This window comes from Raphanus sativus, chromosome 6, assembly GCF_000801105.2.
Source record: "Raphanus sativus cultivar WK10039 chromosome 6, ASM80110v3, whole genome shotgun sequence".
Lineage (NCBI taxonomy): Eukaryota > Viridiplantae > Streptophyta > Magnoliopsida > Brassicales > Brassicaceae > Raphanus > Raphanus sativus.
In genome coordinates, this window is record NC_079516.1 from 7611668 (window position 1) to 7638036 (window position 26369).

General features: G+C 31.5%; 3 protein-coding genes and 1 pseudogene across 5 annotated transcripts; all 4 read left to right on the forward strand.

The window, feature by feature from the left end:
- The first annotated feature begins 1334 nt into the window (after positions 1-1334).
- LOC108829385 (protein DETOXIFICATION 40-like) lies at positions 1335-9171 on the forward strand. Of its 2 annotated transcripts, none has more exons than XR_008935043.1 (7): positions 1335-1768; positions 2026-2657; positions 7897-7953; positions 8194-8432; positions 8487-8628; positions 8764-8850; positions 8963-9159. XR_008935043.1 is itself a non-coding variant. In XM_056987744.1 (7 exons), the coding sequence occupies exons 1-7, from the start codon at positions 1448-1450 to the stop codon at positions 9026-9028; spliced, it is 1521 nt and encodes a 506-aa protein (XP_056843724.1). In that variant the 5' UTR covers positions 1337-1447; the 3' UTR covers positions 9029-9171. The 2 variants fall into 2 exon arrangements, 1 of the variants encoding a protein (XP_056843724.1); XM_056987744.1 differs by having other exon boundaries at positions 1337-1768; positions 8510-8628; positions 8963-9171.
- A 745-nt stretch (positions 9172-9916) lies between these two features.
- On the forward strand, positions 9917-13411 carry LOC108829386 (protein DETOXIFICATION 40-like). Of its 2 annotated transcripts, none has more exons than XM_056989239.1 (7): positions 9917-10366; positions 10476-11107; positions 12161-12217; positions 12403-12641; positions 12735-12853; positions 12967-13053; positions 13130-13411. In XM_056989239.1, exons 1-7 carry the CDS (start codon positions 10031-10033, stop codon positions 13133-13135), a joined length of 1476 nt encoding a protein of 491 aa, XP_056845219.1. In that variant the 5' UTR covers positions 9917-10030; the 3' UTR covers positions 13136-13411. The 2 variants fall into 2 exon arrangements, with proteins under 2 accessions (XP_056845219.1, XP_056845218.1); XM_056989238.1 differs by having other exon boundaries at positions 13136-13411.
- Positions 13412-20769: 7358 nt separating this feature from the next.
- LOC130496783 (septum-promoting GTP-binding protein 1-like) lies at positions 20770-23052 on the forward strand. Its single transcript, XM_056989240.1, has 5 exons — positions 20770-21299; positions 21543-21666; positions 21763-21859; positions 21959-21998; positions 22102-23052. Exons 1-5 carry the CDS (start codon positions 20973-20975, stop codon positions 22348-22350), a joined length of 837 nt encoding a protein of 278 aa, XP_056845220.1. The 5' UTR covers positions 20770-20972; the 3' UTR covers positions 22351-23052.
- Positions 23053-24602: 1550 nt separating this feature from the next.
- On the forward strand, positions 24603-25965 carry LOC130496784 (vascular-related unknown protein 1-like; annotated as a pseudogene).
- The last annotated feature ends 404 nt before the right edge of the window (positions 25966-26369 follow it).

Genomic DNA, 26369 nt, shown 5'->3' on the forward strand with positions numbered 1-26369 from the left:
AGTTCTATCTATGTATTTCGTATAAACTCTCCTAGAAAGAAGAATATAATGGTTACTCTGAAATCATAAATTGCAACCACCACTATGTTGGTAGGGATTTAATAGTTTCATTTAAAAATCTCCATCAAATCAAGGCTGTCCACAATTCCATTAATTTGTGTGGTTGATTAATGGAAACACTATATATTTATGTAAGTGGTAGTTGTAGAAATTAACAAGACTTGAAGGGAGGATCCTTTTTTTTTTTTTAACAGAAACTAACATTATGATGATGTACCCCATTTTTTGTGTGTATACTATATTATGAAATATTTTGCGTATCCTACCGATTAATTATACCCATGCTGATATAGCCCAAAGCATTACAACTTTTAGTTTCTCAGATGGTTAAGTTTGCGAGAATAACTGTTTTTCTTCTACTTTTAAGCAGTTGTCTTGCCTATAAGGATTCCTTGGAGATTCACCCATTTGTCATACTATATATCTCAGACCCTGTTTTGAACAAATTTCCATGAAAATATGGAAAGGGGGCTGTGGAAATCATTAAGAGCACTTACCAATCACCCCCAACCCAACATGAGCTTCGTTTGGTAGTTATTTACCGTCAGTGTAAAAGCATACCGTTTTGATGGCTATCAATTCTTCGGCCAACTTACAGACATACGAATCAAACTTAGTTATGTCAATAAATGGAATATTTTACAGAACTAACATAGAAATCACTCTTAGTTATTTCAAAATGAACCGAGTAAGTTTTTGTTACAACAGAATCATCCGGATATTTTTAACCTTTTAAGACGTTTATGGGTGACAAGTGAAACGGTGATATGGGTGACAAGTGAAACGGTGATATGGTTGATGCTCGCGGTGATTTGTTTCCTTGTATAGAATAACAAAACAAATCTTCAACAATACGAAATCCCTCGCCCATATCAATTAATTGGTTACAAAAATAGAAGGATGTGCTTGCATGTTGACCATAACAAGTATCTTTATTTTGCTGGACCAAAATTTTCTTCCATTTATATTTTCTCACCATTTTGTATAACAAGTTTTTTCCTTAAAAATGCGATTAAGCTGTTCCGTTTTCAAAAATTGTCTTGTGATTTTGATAGTAGAACACGTTAGAATCATATTTCCCAATATAATTAAGTTTGATTATAGCTCACGTAGTGCTTTCATTAACGGAAAGAAAATATCCAGAAAAAAAAAGCATTTGAACATGTAGAGCCTTATTGTATGTCCTTCTGTAAATAAATAAAAAACAGGATGATATGCAATGAAAAGAATTGACGTGGGCTTACATAAGAATCTTATCTAAAACACACACACTCAAAGTGATAATCACACGAGTCTACATATTAGCCGCCAACCGCAACCCAAACAAAGACATACACTAGACTTATACATCCTTTTCTTTATACATCCTTAAGCCGAGTAAAATCTCATGGACTCGTATCAGGATGATGGCGTATACCAACCCCTTCTCCAGCCTGATCAGTTTTTTCCGTCGACAGAGTCGAACAACGGCGAGTTAGAGAGAGTGCTATCCGAAGTTGAAACTCCCCTGTTTCTTCGCCTGCGTAAAGCCACAATGATTGAATCCAAGCTTCTTTTCAAACTTGCTGCACCTGCGGTCATCGTCTACATGATAAACTACCTCATGTCCATGTCCACTCAAATTTTCTCCGGCCATCTCGGAAACCTAGAACTCGCTGCCGCTTCTCTCGGAAACCGTGGAATTCAAGTCTTTGCCTATGGTCTCATGGTAACAAAGTGATACTGGTTTTTATACTTTGCGAGCCGCCACTGAAATTTATGGGTTTGAAACAATTAAGATTTAAAAAACGGGTGATCCATAAATATATATGTTTCGGATACTATTAAGTGCTAATCAGATGAAATTTGAGTGCTAAAAGCCTAAAACAAATGTTTCATCTGATTGTCCCAAAACCGGCACATGTGTTTTGCTGTTATGGGGTTTGGGATGTTTTTGTAGTAACTTTGATGTTTGAAAATCTGTAGCTAGGAATGGGGAGTGCGGTTGAGACGCTATGTGGACAAGCGTTTGGAAGTAGAAAATATGAGATGCTCGGCGTTTATCTTCAGAGATCCACCGTGCTGCTCACTCTCACGGGCGTTCTCCTAACTTTAATTTACGTCTTTTCTGAAAACATTTTGCTTTTCCTCGGACAGTCACCGGAAATAGCTTCGGCCGCGTCTCTCTTCGTCTACGGTCTCATCCCTCAAATCTTTGCCTACGCCGTAAACTTCCCTATGCAGAAGTTCCTACAGTCGCAAAGCATCGTTGCACCGAGTGCTTACATCTCAACGGCCACTCTCTACGTTCACCTTCTCTTAAGCTGGCTCGCTATTTACAAGCTTGGGATAGGGCTTCTTGGAGCGTCGCTCGTGCTCAGCCTCTCGTGGTGGATTATAGTGGTGGCTCAGTTTGTTTACATAGTGACGAGTGAACGGTGTCGTGAGACGTGGAGAGGGTTTAGTGTGCAAGCGTTCTCGGGGCTACCGAGTTTCTTCGAACTGTCCGCCGCCTCCGCCGTGATGCTTTGCCTTGAGACTTGGTATTTTCAGATCTTGGTTCTTCTTGCCGGACTTCTCGAGAATCCGGAACTTGCTCTTGATTCTCTCTCTGTTTGGTAAGTCTTTGACCAACATTTCCTTCAAAACAAATGTTGATTTCGTTTTTTTTTTTGAAACACATTTTTTTTTAAATACAAATGCTGATTTCCTTAGAAATATAACTACACTAGAACATTTTTTTTTGAACACCGCACTAGATTAACATCTATAAATTAATACTCGATAAATTAATAATCTCTATAAATTAATAAAAATTTTTGGTCCCGAGTTGAGTCAGTTCAAAATATGACATAAATCGATAAAATAATAAGATAATAATTTTTTAGAAAATCTATGGTCCCATTAAAATCGTAAAAATTAATAATATATCTATATATACATTTCATATAATTACAAACTAAATAATATATTGTTGGTTTTTATATTCACAATAAAATACCTCTATTTTTTCTTAACATTTCAATATATTTTTATAATATTTAGTAAAATTATATCAAAAATCACATATAAGTTATATAAAACATAAAAATAGGAAATAAGTAATATAATAAACAATATGAAAGTCAAAATTCTAAACATTATACATCAATTATATTTTTATTTTATAAATAAAATAGAAAAAATCTAAAAATGAAACTTTTTGTAAACTAATATCTCTATTAATTAATAAAATTTCAAAGTCCCAACATTATTAATTTATAAAGGTTCTACTGTAGTTTTTTTTTTGACGTCAAAAAACTATTATATTACTCAAGCTTGAGGTGATCTGTGTAACCAGACCGGAATAGAACAACCAACAAAATGTAACTCCCTATGGAATGATCTAGCAGTTTTAGCTAAAAAATCTAAAATTTGATTTCGCTCTCGTGGAACATGAGTGATGTTGAACTCCGTGAAGCATATCTGAAGTGTTTCTATCTTCTCCAATTCCGCCGCAAAACTTGGCGAGGCTTGAAGTTCTACTGTAGCTATATTATTAATCTTGTTGGCAAAACATAAAGAGTAAATAGTCTATGACTTTATGGATAAAGAAAATAAAGGAGAAATTAATATAATAATATTAAGAAGTTCTCTGTGAGAAACTATTGATTGATCACTCTTAATTCTCAGTTTGTGTTACTAAAAATGAATTAAAATACAAATATTCTGAATAATGACAGATACTTAAGAAATATATACCAGCATAATTTACATGAAATTTTGATAGCAATTTATCAAAAATAATTGAGATATTATTTAACTAAAAATTAAATATGAACACTCTGCACTGGATAGTTCTTCCCAATATTTTCACCGATTCTAGAATATATATAGTGCAGAGTTCTCATATTTAATTTATAATTGAATAATATTTCAATTATTTTTGATAAATTGATACCAAAAATTCATGTAAATTATGCTGATATAGATTTCTTAAGTATCTGTCATTATTCAGAATATTTGTATTTTTAATTTACTTTTAGAAACACAAACCAAGAATTAAGAGTGTCATTAGTCGATAGTTTGTCCAAAAGAACTTCTTAATATTATTATATTAATTTCTCAGTTATGTAGTTAAAATCAACAATAACCAAAAAAAATTGGACTAATAATTAAAAAACATGTCATCGAGAATCTCTGTCACATGTGTCTCTTTCCTAAGAACTGGTGGTAATAATTGTTTACTTCTTTCATACTAAATCATTTTTGAGAAAAATATATTAATCATTTTATAGTTAGAGTCTTAGAGACTCGTTTAAACATTAACCGTTGTTGGTGTTCTAAATATTTAAACTTTTTGTTTAGTTATAATTATATTTCATTTCATAGTTTTGAAAACTCAAATTGAGAAAATGTGTGAATACTTTTTGTTTATTTGTTAACTGGAGTTTTTATTTTATTTCGTTCAAAGGACAGCTATCTATCTTATTAAAACAGAAACACTACAACTAATTCTAGGTAGATTTTAAAGTTGGACCTTATGTAATTATTGTTATATTAATCTATTTATTATTAAACATGCCTTTTTATAAATAATTAATATCAACCATTATCATATTTTTCACTTCTTACTTTATTATTATATTCACTACGCATGTTTCCTTATATTGCATATATTTTACTATAAGCTAGATGCATCCACTAGCATATTATACTATAAGATAGATTATTAATAATACATCTACTAACATATAATATTATACGACAGATTACTAATAATACAATATATTATCTGTATTCATTAACTTGCATCTATCAATATTAGCAATACTATGAAGACGACCAACTATATACTTTGAACCTATAAACCATGATATACTAATTTATAACAAAAATGATATTACTGTTACAAATTAGTTTTTATAAAACTTATTTATAACAGCAATTTGTTATATAAGATAAATTTAATCAAGACCCAAATCTTTTTATCCTGTTCAGAAAAAAGAAACCTACGAATATATACCATTAAGTTAGCCAAAAATCTTCCGAATAAATAGTAAATCTCACCAACCCAAAAAAATGAATTAAAAATATAACAAAAGATATTATGTTTGAAATTTAGCTCACTCGAGCGGGTATAAATCTGTTCATTTCAGGTATGAGTTCTTCGAGTTCTCAACATTTGGATCTAAGTAGGTATTTGATTTTTTTTGTCCGGGTCGATTTTTTAGGTTTCGGATCATTCTAACTTTTTTATATTATAAATCTTAAATAATATACAACATATATATAAAATATGTGAATCAAAAGATAAATCTGTGCAGGCGCGCGGGTCATGATCTAGTATATAGTTAAAAGTATTCAAAAACATGATACCAAATCCATCCTGATTCCTGCCTAAACAACAACTATTACAATTTTTTTTTGTAACACTTATTATTACAATCAAGTGAAGAAAATATAGAAAGATAAGAGCATATGAAAATACTTAAAACAACTAATAGCGAGGAGACGTCCTTTAGACTATTTCCATCCTACATATAATTTATCTCTATATTTTTCCATAAAATAGAGAAACTCTATTATAGAGGTAGATTTACTTTAGTGTATTGTTTCTATAATAAATTTCTTCTATTCATAAGAAAAAATATAAAGAATTGTTATTTTCATCTCTAAATATAGAGATAAAAATAAACTTTTTATATTTTTCTCTAATATAGAGAAATTCTATTATAAAAGTATACATTAGAGTAAATTCAATTCTATAATAAAAATTTATATTTTAAAGAAAATTATAGAGATATACATATTGGAGATGCTCTCGGTGTCAACTCTCAGGTACATATATGTTTCTTCATTTTGTCGTCTTGAGCTAAAACAAGCAATATTGTTCCATCTTGAAACTAGACCTGAACACGTATGGTTATTGACTTTTTGGATAAATGATTTTAGAAATGATTCCTCAACGCTATAAATATTGTCAATTCGATATGAAAACACAGAACAAAGATCTTTGTACGAGTACAAAACGCAGTTTGGTTGTTCATATGAAAGTTTACTCTTGTTAGATACAAAACATTCTTTTTTTTTTTTTTTTTGAGAAAAGGCATAACATAACATTCTTTCTACATCATATTTCCTTGGTTTTGCCTTCATCTTCAATATACTACTAATACTAGTATTTTATTCTGTAGTTTCTGTATGAGCATTTTTGTAAAAAAAGTGGATATTTAATTCTTAGAAGTTTAAGTACGAAGGTATTTACTTGGAATCGAATAAAAACATTTTATATTTGTCCAATTATTAGCTAAGCTCTTTTTTTCTGCGTGTACATTGTACTATATTCTTCCAGTAGTTAATTCTTAGAACATCTCCAATAGTTGGCTTCTTTTTTATCTTCAAATATGCACTTTTTCAAAATAAAGAAAAAAATGATGCAACATTCACTCCAATAGTTTGCTTCATTTCTTTCTTGTAAAAAAAAATATTTCAAATATATTCTATCTTCACTTTGTCATTAATTAGTAATAAAGACCTTATACCTTTTCCTATTTACTTATTTTACCTAATTACTTTATCTTAACAATAATACAACACATTTATTATTGTATATAAATTAAAAATCGTTATATAATAAATTTATTACATAACATGAATAAACAAACACAAAACATCATAATTTGTAAAAAAACGCCATATATAAAATTCTTTTCTACAATTGATTAACAAAAGGGTTTGAAAATAAGAAATAAGATTATTTATATTTGATTCTTTTAAATCGATTTAAAAAATTCTTAAAATAAATATTCATATGATTTTCAATATAAAAATTTGATTATATAAAAATAATAATCGAAATTGTGAAATTAATTGGATAATATTAACCTATATAATTTATTTTGGTAAAAGATAAGAATAAATCAAAGTGAATGACCAATTTACAATTTGAAAAGTTCATCTTCAAAAAATGAAGATATGCACAGTAGATCTTCAAATTTGAAGCAACACTGTTTATGGTTTCATTTTGAAGCAATATATGAAGTAGAGTTGGAGCAAAAACTACTTTAAATTGAAGCAAAAAATGAAAAATGAAGTGGGGTTAGAGATGGTCTTAGAAGTTTAGATTAGTCTATTAGGGTCCGCCGCAGTTGTACTAGATTATTTATTCCTCCAACGTTCTGTTTTTTATAAAGGTTCTGGACGGTCAGGTATTCAAACCTTTTTGTAAAAATCATATAGATATTCACAATGTTTCGTTCAGTTCCATTCAGTTTTAAAGTCAATTTTGTTTTTAATTTTAAACTGATAAATACTTTTAGGTATAGTTTGATCTAAGATATTTAGTATTCAAAATATTCAAATATACTTATAATCATAAATAATTTAAGATTCAAAAAGAAAATGTAAAGTTTTAAAACTTTTTTTTGGTTTGGTTCCAGTGTTATTAAGTTATTTGGATATTGGGATAAAATCGATGTCCGAAAATCAAACTGGACCAAAATATTTTGGTTTGGTTCCAGTGTTTGTTTCCCGTTTCTGTTTTATACCCTCACTACTTTTCTTTATACGCCTGCGGGCCTGCCAAACAGATGGAGCCATTTAATTTCGGAACTTGTACCAAATCGATCATGATAGCATTCGCATCTTTTATTTTGACAAAAGATAGCATTCGCATCTTTAGAATATAATATCTGCATTTTAATACTAAAAAGATAAAACTTTATAATGTTTTTTTTTTGCTAAATTATATAAAACTTTATAATGTTGTATTAAAGCAATGGTGTATGATGATCAAAGCTCAACTTTTCACGATATTGCTCAAAAAAAAAAACTTTTCACGATATTATATAATATTCATATTATTTTGTGTTTCAGCTTGACGATTGCTGGTTGGGCGTTCATGATATCTGTTGGGTTCAACGCAGCGATTAGGTCTGTCTTGTCCAACTTCCTTTCTTTAATTTCAATTATATAAAATCGAAATTTATCTCCACATTGACAACAAAAAAACATTTTACAGTATATCCTCCAATAACTATATGGACGTTTACACACACTGAGATGTTATATATGAATTACAATTTTTTAAATAAATTTGTCGAAGTTTAAAAGTAAAATTTGATGTTATAATGTTTTTTTTTTTCTTTTTTCGATACTATAATGTTTATCTAGTGTAAGAGTCAGTAATGAACTGGGAGCTGGAAATCCTAAATCAGCAGCATTTTCTGTAATCATCGTCAACATATATTCGTTAATCACAAGTGTGATCTTAGCCATTATAGTTTGGCTGTGCCGTGACATTCTGAGCTACGCATTCACCGAAGGTGAAAAAGTCTCAGCTGCGGTTTCTGATCTTTGCCCGTTTTTAGCTGTAACTCTTGTTCTCAATGGAATCCAACATGTACTGTCTGGTAAATACATATTATTTCTTACACTGCAAACAAACTATATAAATGATTTTTTAGTTTTTACAATTGGGATATTTAAGGTGTGGCGGTTGGGTGCGGTTGGCAAACGTTTGTGGCAAAAGTTAACGTTGGATGCTACTACATTATCGGAATTCCCATTGGGGCTCTCTTTGGGTTTTATTTCAAATACGATGCCAAGGCAATTTACTTCTCCTCTTTTTATTTTCTTTTCAAATAGCTACCACTTGTTTGTTTTAAAATCTAACAATTCTTGGATTAGCTATGAGAGTAGTAATTAACTAAAGACTAATGATAGCATTCGTAATTGTTTCAGGGTATATGGACGGGAATGATTGGTGGTACGCTTATACAAACGGTTGTTTTGGTCTGGGTCATATTTAAAACAGACTGGACAAAAGAAGTAAACATTTTAACCATTCAACCTTCGTACCACGTTTACGTTGCATGCCATTAGATCAAGTTTCATTGATTTGTCACACTTCAAGACTAGTAAAATGTAATGCTTGTTTCAGGTTGAAGAAGCTTCCAAACGGCTAGATAAATGGAGCAACAAGAAACCAGAAATAATTTCTGAATGATGTAATTAAGCTGGGTATTCAATAAACCCAAAATATTATTTTTGTCCGAACATATTACATGTATGCATTATTAAAAATGAACAATACACTTAGACATGTTAAGTCAGCTATATTAAACATTTTTATAAATAATGATACATTATAAGTACGGGTGGACACATAACGGATATCAGAAATTTTAAAGATATCCACGATCCGATTCGTCTGTACAGATAATGGATATCTCGATTCGATCCGTAATCTTTTTTAATATTCGGTGTTATGGATATCCGAAAAATCATAGATTTGACCAAATATCTGATTGGATCCGTCGATCTGGTAAAAAGTAATAAAATTTATTTTTTTAAAAAATATTAAAAGAATTTTTAATATAATATAATAACATTTTCATTACAAATTATTTAAAAACTACATACTTTCAAAATTTTAACGACCAAATAATTAATTTAGTAAATAAAATAACTAAAAATATATATAGAGACAAAATTATATATAACTATATATATATATATATATATATATAAATATGTAAATGCATATGTACATTATGGATCAGATGGGATATCTGTTTTTTAAATGAATATTTATGATTTATTCTTTATTTGACGGATATTAAATTTAGTATTTGTTTGGATTCGTAAAATCACAGATATCCAAATTTTTTGTATCGAATCAAAACGAATCAAAACGAATAACGACTCGTATCCACCTTAATTATGAGAACAAGATACACTAGTTATTGAGTTTCTTCAGTCAAACTATATGATGGAAAGTAAATTAAAATACTATTTTTATTCAGTTTGAAATAAACAGTGGGATCCAAAAAATTAATAATGAAGCAGAAGGCAAATGACGTGGATTATATAAACCTATTTGTAGATTGTCTTGAGCCGCCACTCGCCACCCTCCAAAAGACCTACACAAGAGTACACAAAGCCACACACATCCTTAGGCGATAATCTAATAACAGAACCCCCCCAAAAAGAGAGAGAGTGCTTCTTCATGGACTCGTCTCAAAACGATGGCGTATACCAACCGCTTCTCCACCCTCCTGCTGATGGAAGGGTGCCGCTTTCTCCATCGACGGAGTCTAGCAACGGCGAGCTAGAGAGAGTGCTTTCCGACGTTGAAACTCCGTTATTTCACCGCCTTCGTAAGGCCACGATGATTGAATCCAAGCTTCTCTTCAAACTTGCTGCTCCTGCGGTCATCGTGTACATGATAAACTACCTGATGTCCATGTCCACTCAAATCTTCTCCGGCCATCTCGGAAACCTAGAACTCGCTGCAGCTTCTCTTGGTAACACCGGGATACAAATCTTCGCATACGGTCTCATGGTAAAACAAAACTCCATAACATAGATGTCCTCATCCATATATGTCTTTATGTTCTGTTTTGCATGTGTTATGTCTTTTTGAGATGATTTTTTTTTTTGGATATACTTAGTTAGGAATGGGTAGTGCGGTAGAAACGTTGTGTGGTCAAGCGTTTGGAGGTAGAAAATACGAGATGCTTGGCATATATCTCCAGAGATCCACCGTGCTGCTCTCTCTCACGGGCGTTCTCCTAACGTTAATCTACGTCTTCTCCAAACCCATTTTGCTTTTCCTAGGAGAGTCGCCGGAGATAGCTTCCGCCGCGTCTATCTTCGTCTACGGCCTAATACCTCAAATCTTTGCCTATGCCGTGAACTTCCCGATCCAAAAGTTCCTACAGTCGCAAAGCATCGTTGCACCGAGTGCTTACATCTCAACGGCCACGCTCTTCGTTCACCTTCTCTTAAGCTGGCTCGCTATTTACAAGCTTGGCATGGGGCTTCTTGGAGCCTCGCTTGTGCTCAGCCTCTCGTGGTGGATTATAGTGGTGGCTCAGTTTGTTTACATTGTGACGAGTGAACGGTGTCGTGAGACGTGGAGAGGGTTTAGTGTGCAAGCGTTCTCGGGGTTACCGAGTTTCTTTAAACTCTCTGCTGCCTCTGCCGTGATGCTCTGCCTTGAGACTTGGTATTTTCAGATTCTCGTTCTTCTCGCCGGACTTCTCGAGAATCCAGAGCTTGCTCTTGATTCGCTCTCCATTTGGTAAGTATTTCCTAAAAATATATGTTTCCTTAAACAAAAATTTGACTCATTAATTTCGTTGACGTAATTAGTTTACATATTCCTAGTTTCTGTTTTTACTTCTTTTTTACAGTTTACATACAGTACATAGAGAATAACATAGAGATTAGAGATAAAAGAAAAAAAAATTCTCTTAATCAAATTGACAATAATATTTCTTTTTTCTTGTCCATGGAGACATATTGATATATGCAAATTTATTTCATGCTTTATTTAGTCTCATAAAATGCAAAATAATTTTAAGAAATACATAGTTTTTAATTTGTCTTTAGTTTCCAAAAACGTATGATTATAGACTTTTTGAAGAATGATTTCTAAAAAGTTTCGATTAACATTTTTAGTATTGTCATTCGATATGAAACAGAACAAAAATAAATTGTGTAGGAGTTCAAAACGAAGTTTGGTTGTACTTGTACCTATGAAAGCTATGTTAGTGGCGAACAACTTTTGTCGATCATAATCTATAGTCACATCACTATGCGCTCCTTTTGTTTTCTACTTGTGTATATTGTAGTATTTTAAAAATTCCTTTGTGAGATTTAAACATATGATTCTTTCATTTCGTAGAATTTAGTTTTAAAGTTATCGAAGAAAACATCATTTTTCGTCCAATTAATAAAAAGAACTCTGCTCTGCAACATTTACTTTATTTTGTTGAACATAGTATACAATACCCTTTCACTAATTAGATAGGTTATTCAAATAATAAAACTAGTGCATAGCGGGACTCGTACTTGATTGTATAATGTCTTAAAGTTTGTTTTCTAATCAAACAGATGAAGCCAACAAACTTAGGTACTTGCACCAAATCAAGATACAATTCTCTTCCTTTATAGTTTGCACTAATAGAATGTATCGAGTTTGGATGTATAACGATATAACTCATGAAACCTTGAAATATTTTATTGTTCTATGACGACACAAGCTACAATTTTTTTGAATTACTATATTCTTGTTCATTTCCCTACGATACCGTAACATTTATTTTTTTCTGTTTTGTTTTTTGTGTTTCAGCATGACGATTTCAGGATGGGTGTTCATGATATCTGTTGGATTCAATGCAGCGATAAGGTACGTGGATCTCTCAAATTTTTATATAAAACTAAGAATGCCTTTTATCCAATTTATTCTCCTAAAAGAATATAAAAAATCTTACATTTTACCCCCAAAAATAGGTTTAATAACACTGAGCTCCGATCTCTGCTTTTTCCAATTAAATTTGTCTGTCAAAATCAATGTTATTGATGTTGATCCAGTGTAAGAGTGAGCAATGAACTTGGAGCTGGAAACCCTAAATCAGCATCGTTTTCTGTTATCATCGTCAACATTTATTCGTTAATCACATGTGTGATCTTAGCCATTGTGATTTTGGCGTTCCGTGACGTCTTGAGCTATGCTTTCACCGAGGGTGAAGAAGTTTCAGCCGCTGTTTCTGATCTTTGCCCGCTTCTTGCCTTAACTCTTGTCCTCAATGGAATCCAACCCGTCCTTTCCGGTAAATCCTTTTGTTTTGTAACTCTACAATTTCACAAATCGAAATAGAGAAATTTTGTTTTCTTAAAAAACAAATGGGATATTTATATTTAAGGTGTGGCGGTTGGATGCGGTTGGCAAACGTTTGTGGCAAAAGTTAACGTTGGATGTTACTACATTATCGGAATTCCTCTTGGGGCTCTCTTTGGGTTTTACTTTAAGTTCGATGCCAAGGCAAGATAGTCCTCTTACCTTTCAATTCAAACTTCAAATACTTACCAATTCATATTTATTCAATAATATTATTAGTGAGACTAACTACAAAGTTTAATTTGTTAATGTCTTAGGGTATATGGACGGGAATGATATGTGGAACTCTTATACAAACGGTTATTTTAGCATGGGTCATGTTTCGTACAGACTGGACAAAAGAAGTAAGTTTGTGTTTTTCTACGTATCTGCATCTATACTTCATTGATTTGATACACTTCAAGAATAATCGGATATAAGCTTTAGGTGGAAGAGGCTTCTAAAAGGTTGGACAAATGGAGCAACAAGAAACTAGAAGTGGTTCCCGAATGAACAGATTGGATAACCGGTTCAAATGCTCAAGTTAACCGGTGAGCTGGTACAATAGGACATGGATATTATCCCTCAGACCTCAATTCGATATAAGCTTTCATTAATTTGTGTGCTTGCTTAAAATAAATAACAATTAGGTGATGTATCTTGTATGTCAAATTACAATGTTAATTGCTTTCCTATTAATGATTCAACCTATGGTTAGCATGATATTCATAATTACAAGACATATATAGAATGATAAAAATACAAAATTCAATAAACTGTTTTTTCTTTATTGTGATTTGTTGAACGATTGAACAGATGATTACACTATACATACCAGAATATATATAAATTAGTATAATGTGTTTAGTTAATAAAAGCTTGGTAAACAGAAAATATTGAGTTATAAGGTGATTGACCTGATATTTATTTGTTTAGCAAAAATACTAATGTGTGTTCTGTTGTAACGGGTCTAACCAATATTTTTATTACATTATGTTTCATGGAGTATTTTATTTTTAATCAAGTCAGTTAAGATTATAGGTTCTTTTTTTCCAAAAATAAAAAATATTATAGGTTTTGATAGAGTTTGAAGGTTTTTAAAACAATAACAGGCGAAAGCAAATAAAATAGAACTAGGTGATTTTCCCGTGCTCATGCACGGATATAAATATTTATAAAGTAAATATATTATAATAATTTCGATATTTACTTTAATTTTATTAATTTATAATTTTACGTATAATTATATTAATAATATTATATTAATTTAATTAGACATATGATTTTATAAATGTTATATCTAGTCGTTTGGTTGTTTTTAAAATTGATTTAGTTATCATTTGGATATATTGGATTGCATATATTTCTCTAAATTCAACTATAATATTTTTATTCTAAATATATTAAAATTTTGATTAATTTTCTTATTTTTATTTATGTTGGTTGTTATTTTAGATACAAAAAATATATTTTAGGATTGATAACTTAAGATATTTTGTGCTTAGATTGAAATAAAAAATAAACTAAAATGTCTGATTCCAAATTACATAAATTAATATAACGTAATACTCTGAAGTCTCGTGCATATATATATATATATATATATGCTTTTACAAAAGAACTAAATTGTAACAGTTGGTTAATATTTTATTTTCATTTTCAATATGTTTTGAGTTATCCTATAATTTATATTTTAAAAGTAAATTATTATTATTATAAATAATATATTTGATTGCAGTTAATTTTTTGATTTTAGATATAAGTTGGATTAGTTGAATCACTCATGTTGTGAGTATATTGAGTTAAATATTTTCTTTTCAAATTCAAACTGAAAGATAATTACTTCATATTTTATGTAATCACATAAGAAAAAGATAGATATATAAAGAATATTTCTATTACTTAAAAATATATATTTTTGTATTGTTTAAAATTAGGTTTTAAAGAAATAATATTTACTTTCTAATATCAAAATTACATGTGTGATATTTTTAATGAAATCACATTATATAAAAATATAAAATTTTCATCTAAGAAAATATTTTATTTCTTCAAAAGTATTTTTATGTTATTTAAAATATTTTTAAATGGAATATTATTCTTTTGTGAACTTTCCTTTTTTAATAAAATCATATCATATATACATATATTTTTGGTTTAAAATTCGTTTAACTATATAAATGTTTCCTTTTTATTATATATGTTATTTGTAAAAATTTAAAAAGAAAACTAAATAAATATCAATAATAATATTTAAATATAATATTTTTAATTCATTAAGGGTATCAGTGTAATCAATCATCGTAAAAGTAAACATGAGTGCGACACATATGAAACTGACTTCTCAGATAATACTATAGATCATATAAGTGATGAAGAGCAAACGAATCAATCCATCTTATCATTCGACATTATTGTGTTAGGAAAAAAAGCAATTTGCATTATTATCTCAGCGTGAGAAAATACATGAAATTAATAAATGAGTTACATGTATAATTGAGCCGAATTGATTTTATGAAACAAGTAGATTTTTATCAACCCGCCTATGGTTCTCGATTACATATTAACCATTAATTTTCGAAATGTCATGTTTGTTGCGAAAGTTAATGTCGAATGGTTCTACATTCTCAAAATTTCTATTGGGTTCTCTTTGGATTTTACTTTAACTTTGATGCCAATACAAGATACTTTCCAGTACTTTTTCACTTTATATAGTTAACAATCTAAAGGTTGATCATGGCAATTAAATTTGTTGATTTTACATACAGACATGGATCATTTGTGGTCCCTCCTCTGGAACAATGTAAGGTGATGTAAGTGTTCGACTAAGCTTGAACAAGTTATCTTTATTCCTACTGAGTTATGGATTAGGAAATAGGAAATACTATAATGTGTAGGAGTAATCTAACCATTAGAACACTATTGTTTTTAGGATTTATATCTCACTATATAAGAAGATATAAATGTATGGTATAACTTATGAGTTTGTGAGAACTTTAGTTTTGAGTGATTTTCTAAAGCATTAAGAGATCAATAACAGAGTAATTCTTATTAAGTTTGTTTGTGATTCATATTTTTGATTATATATTTGGTATCAGATCTTCTAGTACTCGATCTTGCTAACGAGAAGCGATAGGAGACATAACAATAAAGAGAGCGGGCCTCCGTTCATTAGTTGTCACATGCTAAGTTCAACTAACTATAACGGTGTGGGCAATAAGGATAAAGGTCTTGCTCAAGGTGCACAAAGTATGAGAAGTTATTGAGCAAGGATCTGATGATAATGAGAAGTACAACATGGCGATTTCTTTGTTATTCCAGTCCATACCGAGAAACTTATATTACATGTATAGAGGAATTGGACTCAACAAAACAAGTTTAGGAAGCCATAAAATCGAGACACATGGGGGAAGATAGGGTTAGGGAAGCTCGGCTCCAGATCCTCATATCTGAGTTCGAAAGATTGAAGATGAAGGATATGACAAGATCGACGACTTTGTTGAAAAATATAAGAAATATCATCGAAGTCAGTCGCTCTGGAGAAATTATTGACAAATCCAAACTGGTAAATAAGTTTCTTTTAAGCATTCCTCGAAAGAAATATATACATATTGTAGCCTCACTGGAACAATTTTTTTATTTAAAGACTATGAGCTTTGAAGACATTATTGGACTTTTGAAAACTTATGAAGAACGAGTTGCTGAAGAAAGAAGAAGAAGAAAAAGATGCACAAGACAACCAAAAAATTATGTATACGAATTCTGAATCTCACTCTACCTTTTCAAATCGAGATTCCAATGGATATTATCGTGGTAGAGAATGTGGAGGAAGATAATACATTAGAGGTAGAGGGAGAGGTCGGTAAAATGATCTTATAATGATCATTACTATGGCTGACAACAATCTATCGAAAATCACATGCTATCGTTGCGATAAGACGGTCACTACACATCCTCTTCTGCGGATCGCTTACTCAAGTTACAGGAAGCTACATAAACTAAGGAAACTGACACATCAGAGCTGAGGATTGAATGCTGAATGAGGTCATATACTTAAACAAAAAGAATGTTAATCCGAAAGGTCTTGAGATAAGTTCCGATAATGTTTGGTATCTAGACAATGGTGCAAGTAACCACATGACCGGGAATCAAAATTATTTCAAATCTATCAATGAGTCAATCACAGGAAAAGTGTGGTTTAGAGATTATTCTCGTATAGACATAAAAGGAAAATGATCAGTCTTATTTTGCAGAAGGATTGAGCAAAGAAAATCTTAACCGATGTCTACTACATACCAAATTTAAAGAGTAATATTATCAACCTTGGACAAGCCACAAAATTAGGTTGTGATATTAGAATGAAAGATGACTATCTTACACTACGAGATAAAGATGGAAAGCTGATAACACAAGCTAAGAGATCAAGGAATCAGTTTTATATATTCTTACTCTTCACAAAACATAATAAAAATCTTACCTGGCTAAACAAACATTTATTACAATTGAACAAAGAAAACACGAAAAAATAAAAGCATACAAAATACTTAAATAACTTATGGCGAAGAGACGTCCTCTAGTTTCAACAACCAAGCTGCAAAGTGAAACGAACCCTTGGGAACTAAAGATCACATTTAGTGATATAATTCCTGAGATTGTAACAAAAACAAGTGTACAATTAACAATTCTTGAAATGACTACACACCCATAGGCGAGTAACACCATTTTAACAGGCCTTTGATTAATTAGAACTTCCGTAAACTGAAGTATCTATAATCTTCAACATTTTAGTCCCTGCAATAAAACCACTTAAAGTATGATGAAACTGGGAGGGGAACAAACTATATAAAGGAGGGAAACTGACTGTAAATGTCAACCAACAAAACCCCATTAACAGGAGGAATAGACATGTCAAACATACATCCATCAAGCTGCAACCACAACAGAACACAAAAGAGTTTGAACATAACAAAGGCAGAACTCCATAAACCAGTAATAGGATTACATATTGGAGTAAATGGTCGTACCAAAGTGATAGATAGACAACCAAAGAGTCCACTCCATAAAGCAGTAATAGGATTACATATTGGAGTAAATGGTCGTATACCAAAGTGATAGATAGACCACCAGAGAGTCCACTCCAAATAAATCAACACAACACCAATGATTAAGTTTGAAAATCTCAAAGATACAACTTGAATTGTTGGGAGAGGAAGGAGTAGAAGGTGGCGATAAGGGTCAAGAAACCCTTACGTGCAGCTACAACTAAAATGACAAGCTATGAGACATCGAGAGATGAGGGTGGGTTGGGAGGTTCGGGAGGTCGATCGGAGAGATTCTTTAATCCATGGCATATGAGGAGAAAACCCGTAAACAAAGCTTCTGGTGGTTAGGGTTTTTTTATAGAGAGTTTGTGTCTTTTTTAATATTCTAGGTAGTCCGATTTAGATTTTAAGAAAGAAGAGACTATGAACTAGTTGTGCTAAAAAAACTAATTTTCCATAAAATGGTCAGGGTCAAAACTGGGCCATATATTATAGGTCTAAAAACTGAACCCAGTCTATTTGCCTTGAGATCAGTGGCGGAGCCACATTACTAGCGGATGGGTCAATTGATCCAGGTGATTTTTTCTATAAAATAAATTATTTGTATAGCTTTCAAAACCGGTCAAATCTTGTTAATTTTAAGTAAATTGCTCTTATAATATATGTAAATTTTGAAGTTGACCCGCTTAACATGTTTTCCTACCTCCGCCACTGGTTGTGACACTACAAAATCTGGAGTTGTTTTTTTTTTTGGGTCAAAAATCCCTAGTTGTTAATACTTCAGTAAACAAGCTAGTTTTCTTCTCTTCACATAATAATTTTTTTTTTGTCAAAACTCAAAAGTCAGTAAAGAGTCTCTTCATTCTCTTGCTATAGTTAATGGAAAATACTAAAATCCCTACACATCGTGTTTAATAATAGGAATATAACTAACCATTATAAGAATTTCTAAACATATTATGGAAGAAAAATGCTTGTTAATTACTCGACTAAATAAATGTGTTTTTCTGTTCCGTGAAAAGGAGAGAAATTAACACACACAAAAGGATCAGAATCACCAAAAAAATCAAAAATAGAATTATTTTTTTGCTAAATAATGCAAATAGAATTTAAGTCACCAAAAATCTATAAATATAGTAAATAGCTGGAAAAGCAGTAATGGCCGCCACGTTATACTAGCGCCCTTTTTCTCAACCAATTACGACTTATTATTTGTTTTTTTTTTTTGGAAAAAAACTTATTATTTGTTTTGTTGACTCAATACATTTTTTTTGACAAAGACTCGGGCACAATTATGCAAATGTGTTATATAAAATTCTTTGGTCATCCGTATATAACATATGTGTTAATTTACTTTGGATCTGCTAGTATATCCTTTTTCTATATTTATTTTTGTTATTTTTCATTGTTTAGAATTCTTTGTGAAATAAATTTAAATAACAGTAATATAGTTTTTTTTTTTTGAACCGATCAGTAATATATAGTTATGTATTTAAACAATGGCCTACATCGGATATGCTTATTTGTATCCAAGAACAACCTGCGATATAAGAAATTTTTATTATGGATTCATGCGGATGTTCAGTACCGATTCTAATGGTACTGTTCGAGGGGCAATGATGGTGGAAGGGTGCAATTCTTTGATTTGGAATCCTCTTTTTCTGTAATGTAATCCTCCACCTTTAGTCATAAACGATAGCAGCATTAGACGATAGTGTATTTTGGATTTAATAATAATAAATCAGTGCCACAGTGGTCGGAGACATGTTTTTGAGTTGGCTCTTTTGTTCATTACGTGTTTCTTTAATTCACGTGGATCTCAATTATTATCCCTAAGATCATTATTTGAACCAACATCTTATAAACCGAATTAAATCAACAGCATTTGATTCGCCAATATCATATGGTTTGTTTATTCTTGTAATATTTGATTATGTCGAGAGCATCTTTAAACTTGTTTTCTTAATAACTTCAACTTGTGATTCATTATATCGAAACTTTAGGAAGAAACCCATATTTGTGTAATCATACAAAAACATGGCTCACATGTGGTGGGTACATGAAGACACACATCATCATTGCATGCTTTATTGCTAAATCCGAAATGAACCCATTACAATAATTTCATATTTCAGAATGATTTCTATTAAGATCATTGGATAACTTTGATGGGTTTTAGATGAATGGTAAAAACATTTCATCTCACAAAATTGGGTTTTGGTATTTTATAAAAATAAAATTGTTCTCTAAATCATTAAATGCTTGATAAAAACTAGTATTAAAAAGAATAATTGCACTTCCTACCCACTAAACTCATCCTATTCGCATTCCACACACTAAATTTCTCTAATTTTCTTTCCCATATCACTACCATTTCCCCTTCCTCCTATGGCAAATCTCTAATATCCAATTTCTTTTAGGATTTTGAGCAAATTCACTCTATTAAAAACAATGTTTAAAATTATTTTCAATAAAGAATAATAATGTTATTTTATCGGATGTCGCCGAAGGGACAACGAGTAATGATCTTAATAAAAAGAAATATACAATGGTATTCTCTAAATCATTAGCTCAATTACTAGTAACACCATAACCTATACAATATTATATTTTTCTCGCAAGAAGACTTTAAATTTATTAATAAAATTCTACATGAAATACTATATTAATTTGAGAAACAAATAAAGTTGTAGTTTAAAATTTATCAAAAAGTGAGGCTAATTAAATTGATGTAGAAAAAAAAGCATAGAGTATGCAAAGCACGTAAGGTATTGCCTGAGTTTACGTCTTTTTTTTTTTTTTTTTTTTGTAAACTATTTACGTCTTTTTCGTTTACATAAATTAAAAAGGTCAATGTAATGTATGTGGTCGTCACATCTGAAAAATCCCCCACCTAGCTCTCTCATCACACCAGAAAAGTTCGTTGCCCACAAAATTTTTCAAATCACCCCCAATGATTAAATTAAAGGAAATTTCAATTAAAATGTTAAATTTAATAATTAATTAAAAAGCTTTTAAAGTGTGTCGTCGTCCCTTCCGGGAAAAAATGAGGAAACACAGAACCTTTTCACGTATATTCCTTCTCTCTCTCTCCTTCTCTTTCTTATGGCCAAAGTTGAACCAATCAGCTTCCCTCTGGCCATCATCATCACATCTTCTTGAAGCTTTCTTTTCTCTTCTTCTCGTTTCTATTTTCTTTCGTAATTTCTCCGTTAGATTCTTATAATTAATCAGTCTCAAGAATGGCTCAGTCCTGCCTTAAGATCGTTCGACTCAACAATCTCAGAAACAGAGTGAACCGTCGTATTTTGATCCTCCGTCGATTCACGCGGCTGCTCTGGAGCAGAATCGTCGCTTTCTCTCCCAAAAAATCAGGGAGATATTCGTTGCTGTCACGCGCCGCCACTCCCTCTCCGTCTGTCTCTCGTCCTCAGCCTCCTCCCATCCCCGTCGTACGCCGCAGATCGGTGCACGAACACGATAACAGCCACCGGAGATCGGATTCTGATCTGGTTTCTCTCAAGATCAGCCTCTTAGGAGATCCCCAGATCGGAAAAACTTGCTTCCTGGTTAGTTTACACATAAGCAAATATTTTTTTTTTTTAAATCATTAACGTCTCTTTCAGTTTCGGATTTTAAGTCATAAACCGTGTTCCAAAAGAAAAGAAAGTCATAAATCAGAACCCAAAGTGGTAAAGGTGTTTAGTTGTTGTGTCCGGTTCGGGTTCAGACCAAACTGAATGTTATTTTTTTTAAATTAGAATTTTTAAAAATATCAGCAATAATATTAATGAGTGGTTTTTATTATACAGGCGAAATATGTTGGGGAAGAGAAGGAAGTTGAAATGAGAGAGTTGGAGGAAGGGATCACTTGTACGGACAAGATGTTATCCATGGGAGGTGCTCGCATTTCCTACAACATCTGGGACTTAGAAGGTAACCATAGATTAAATAATGTCATTCTAATGTTTAATACCATTACTCTTGGAGGAATTAGTTAGCTTAATTAGAAAGTTAATTATCATTTTGCAGGAGCTGAGAGATCACGGGATCAGATCCCCATGGCTTGCAAGGACTCTGTAGCAATTCTCTTCATGTTCGATCTCACCAGTCGTTGCACTCTTAACAGGTTAATAATATATAGTACTACTATTTAGGCTTCAGAACATGCAAAAGTTTTGATAAAAAGTTAATTCGAAGCTAAACTGTAACTTTTTCATTAATGCAGTGTGATTAGCTGGTATCAACAAGCTAGAAAGTTCAATCAGGTGAGAGATTTCATACATACTATCATTCATTACCAATCTGGTCTCTTTATAATAATTACCCTTGTTATAAGGAATTTTGAATTGTTACACTATCTTTATGCAGACGGCGATTCCAGTAATGGTAGGAACAAAGTTTGATGAGTTTATTCAACTTCCTATTGATCTTCAATGGGCAATCGCTAGCCAGGCGAGAACCTACGCGAAGGCGTTAAACGCGACGCTCTTCTTCTCGAGTGCTTCATACAACATAAACGTAAATAAAATCTTCAAGTTTGTGACGGCCAAGCTCTTCGACTTACCATGGACAGTGGAGCGGAATCTCACCATCGGAGAACCACTCATCGACTTTTAGCATCTTCCCACAACGTATTTGTAGATATACATATATATAAATATATAAAAAGAAGCAAATGGTCGGAGCACCGTTTCTAGCCGTCTTTAAAGCGAAATGGAGAGATGATGCGGCGGAGATTTCGCCCGCTTTCTTCAGTATTTTTCTTTTAAATAACAAGAAAAACGAAAGAAAACAGAGAAAAATGGTATTGAGAGAAAAGTAGCAGGGATAAAAAGAGAGGAGATCATGAAGTTTTTCTTATTCTTTTTTTTTTGTAATGTTTCCGCTTTCCATTTCCACTGGAGAATTTTGGTTCCAGTAATAGTAAATACCATTTCGCTTTTTGATTTTCATTTTTATAACCTGAGACCGAATACTAACTACTCACATCTATTAACTAAAGAGTTCAAGCTCTCAAGGATGTGTGTTTCTTTGACTTCAGGATGAGAGGGTTTCAAAACGGAAAAAACTATTATCGCTAGTTATGAATTCGTAATCGATACAAATGTGGGCAAACATTTTGAGCACGCAAAGCAATTTACCACCTCTGGAAAAGAACAGAAGGAAACATAGCGAACCTCTCTGATAACATCTGCCCTAATTAAACTTGGAGAAGGTAAGGAACCGCATCACTTCCATTCGAAGAGCAGGACCTAAGAGTTTGAAGACCCGAAAGCCAGATAGTTTGCTCCACAAATCACCGATGAAACCACAAAAGAAGAACACTCTGCTTTTATACTTGTACAGTATATATTTTTTCCCATAACATTCTTTATAAAAAAAATTAATCGAACATTGTTTTATATTCTTAAAAGAAATATGTTGATAACGTAAAGTTATGTTTTCATTTCTTGTTTTGTTTTTCTAGTTGTATCTCAAACTATATTATGTCCGTTTACTGATCGCAATAAGTTACAAGCTACTTCACTAATTTCACCACGACAAATGTTTTGTTCTTTTTTCAATACACTTAGAAACGACTCTTTTTTTCAAACACATACACTAGAAACGGTTATTACACAAGTTTCCCTTATAAAAGTGATCCACTATTGCAAGGAAACAAACATTCCGTCATCGAATTCCATTTTCACATGTTTGTGCACATCACATCCAAATCCAAACTGTTTCAAGTGTCATCATTCTGTAACGGCCACACATAAAACCAAAAAAAAAGTCTACTTTCTTCGGCGTTGCCATTCTCACGCAACATCAAAGTAGTCAAGTTCAACGAACATAACGTTCCTCCTCCCCTCTTCTGTTTTGGTTTGCATTCGGTTACAAATTTAATAAAAGTTTCCCTTTAACAAGTTGGATATAATTATTTAGTTATTCTTTGAAGTAGCAAAAAGAACTACAAATCGGATGGCTACATCAGGAAGGTTTGAGTATTTGTATTACTTTTCACACTGACCAACCCCTTTTAAAAGTTTATTTTTATTTAGGAAATTCGTTTTTGTAATCCTCGTGGTGGTTTGGTGTTGGTTTTGTCTACGTTTTCTTTGATCATCATACAATCATTTTACAACTCAACATTTTAAACTTGGTAATGAATTTGGTAGAAAGATATGTCTCAACTAATTATACAAAAAGCCCTTTTTCAAAAAATAATAATAATAATAAATCAATTGCTATACAAATCAACGTAAGTTTGGCCAAATCTCATCTACGCTTATTAAATGGTCAAAGATTGATAAAAAGACATCATTCAGAAGAATAAAATCATACAAATCTTAGTTTAATAATTTTCTTATTTTGCGACAAAGAATGTAAAAGTTTTTTTTCCTCTTATATGATTATATTATTATCAACTTTTATCGATCGGTCGAAGAATCTAATTCCACATATTTGTATACATATGCAAATAATTTTGTTTATCAAACAATAAAAGTCGACTTTTTTTTTACAACAATGAAACTAAACTATAATCTATGCACGTCCTGCCATAAAAGTCTACTTATATATCATTTTTCATAAAATTATGAGTTATGCTTTTTTTTGGTAAAGAAAATTATGAGTTATGTTGAACATATTTTTGAAAGATATATAGCTCAATGTCACACTTTCTTAGAAGTCCGTCGTTGGCTTTTGGTTCTCATAAATAATTTTGATCAACGCTTTGGGACCCATGTGATGACTACATCAAGATTCCGATTGTTATCTCTCCAATTAATTTTGTTTCGCCTTTTTAAAATACCATGAGAATTTAACGACCTCTATATATGTACCCAACGCAACCACTTAAAGAATTATTCCATTTTATTTTGGGTTATTCTTCCTTTCTCCACATGATGGATACATTCTCTTGTAATACTTACGAACAAAATCACGCCCCTTTCGACCATCGCGATGATGTTGTTGATATTGATGATTATGCTGGTGATTGTCAAGAAGAGAGTGGATGGACAACCTATCTCGACGATTTCTCGAATCATTACAGAACTCATCGAGAAGATAGTGATCATCAAGACAAGAGTTCTTGTTCGCTTCTTGGCGTCTCTCCTTCTCTGGTCTCCGACGCTGCTACTGACGTCTTTTCCGGACAGGATTTTCCAGTTAATTTTCCGGTGAAGTTAAAGTTTGGGAAAGCAAGAACCAAGAAGATTTGTGAAGATGATTCTCTGGAGGACACGGCTAGCTCTCCGGTTAATAGCCCTAAGGTAACCTAATTCAATTAAACATGATCAGTGGTTGAAAATTTAATCCATAAATTTCTTTTTATTTTATTTCGGTGCAAATCTATAGACTCTTCATAAGTTTTTATTAAGATTGTAAAACATGATTGATTATCATGACACATATACCTAAAATAATTACTTATGCCTTTTTATTCATCTCTTTTTGTAGTATATCTCTCTTAATAGTATGCAAATTACAATTTTATATGAATGGTATTGAACAGGTCAGTCAGGTTGAACATATTCAGACGCCTCCTAGAAAAATGAGGACTATGTCTGGTCTAGTTTCGTAATGGTAGTCTCTCCACTCTTCTCTCATACATATATATATGCTCTATCTATTCATTAATTTGACTGTAAGTTAATTTATAACACAAGGAAAAGATAAAGAAATTTCATATTGCACAATACTTTATTAAGACAGAATTGGTCCTTTGTTATTAGATAAACTCAATATATATATATATATATATATATGTTTGTCTGATTATAAGTTAATAAGCTTTCCGTAGTAACAAACTTTACATTATGGATAACGGATATAGCACGTTATTTGAACCAAAAAAAAAAAGCACGTAATATGTTTTCCATATGGTATTGTAGAGAACTACGAGAGGCATGGGGGATAATCAGATCCAAATCCAAGAAGGGGATGAACAAAATATGACGATGATGAGGAATCTCAGAGAAGGAAACAACAATAATATGGACTTAAGGAGTAAAGGATTATGCGTCGTTCCTATTTCCATGTTGGCTAACTTTCAGGGTCGCTTCTGAATGACAAGCATATCTTATAAAAACATCCTTGTAAATTTGGTGGTGTTTTATATATATATATATATGTACCCATCTTGAATATATTTTCTTGATGTGTGTACATATTGGTGTGTATGTGATAAAATCTACATATATTAATATATAACTGCATATCGGTGGGATTTTTTTGTAAATTCTACAACGTATATGTTTGTGAACATTTCTATATGCTACCATCTCATAAAGCTTATAAAAGAAACTTTGCGAAAATAAACACACGATTATCTATCTTTATAGAAAGTTTTGAGTTGTTATATATGTAGATTATAAAAACATCTTGTAAATTTGGTGGTGTTAAAAAGCCCTTATGTAAAAAAAAAAAAAAATTTGGTGGTGTTTATATAAAGATATGTACCCATCTTGAATATATTTGCTTGATGTGTGTACATATTGGTGTGTATGTGATAAAATCTACATATATTAATATATAACTGCATATCGGTGGGATTTTTTTGTAAATTCTACAACGTATATGTTTTGAACATTTCTAAGAGCTACCATCTCATAAAGCTTATAAAAGAAACTTTGCAAAAATAAACACACGAT

What these genes read in the sequence shown, in the direction of transcription:
- LOC108829385 (XM_056987744.1), top strand. Translation starts at nt 1,448, where the DNA reads ATGGACTCGTATCAGGATGATGGCGTATACCAACCCCTTCTCCAGCCT. An exon ending in GGGTTCAACGCAGCGATTAG is followed by an intron (nt 7,954 to 8,193) that starts GTCTGTCTTGTC and finishes ATGTTTATCTAG; the next exon opens with TGTAAGAGTCAGTAATGAAC. An exon ending in AAACAGACTGGACAAAAGAA is followed by an intron (nt 8,851 to 8,962) that starts GTAAACATTTTA and finishes TGCTTGTTTCAG; the next exon opens with GTTGAAGAAGCTTCCAAACG.
- LOC130496783 (XM_056989240.1), top strand. Translation starts at nt 20,973, where the DNA reads ATGGCTCAGTCCTGCCTTAAGATCGTTCGACTCAACAATCTCAGAAAC. An exon ending in TCGGAAAAACTTGCTTCCTG is followed by an intron (nt 21,300 to 21,542) that starts GTTAGTTTACAC and finishes TTTATTATACAG; the next exon opens with GCGAAATATGTTGGGGAAGA. An exon ending in AGTCGTTGCACTCTTAACAG is followed by an intron (nt 21,860 to 21,958) that starts GTTAATAATATA and finishes TCATTAATGCAG; the next exon opens with TGTGATTAGCTGGTATCAAC.
- LOC108829386 (XM_056989238.1), top strand. Translation starts at nt 10,031, where the DNA reads ATGGACTCGTCTCAAAACGATGGCGTATACCAACCGCTTCTCCACCCT. An exon ending in CTTGATTCGCTCTCCATTTG is followed by an intron (nt 11,108 to 12,160) that starts GTAAGTATTTCC and finishes TTTGTGTTTCAG; the next exon opens with CATGACGATTTCAGGATGGG. An exon ending in GTACAGACTGGACAAAAGAA is followed by an intron (nt 13,054 to 13,135) that starts GTAAGTTTGTGT and finishes TATAAGCTTTAG; the next exon opens with GTGGAAGAGGCTTCTAAAAG.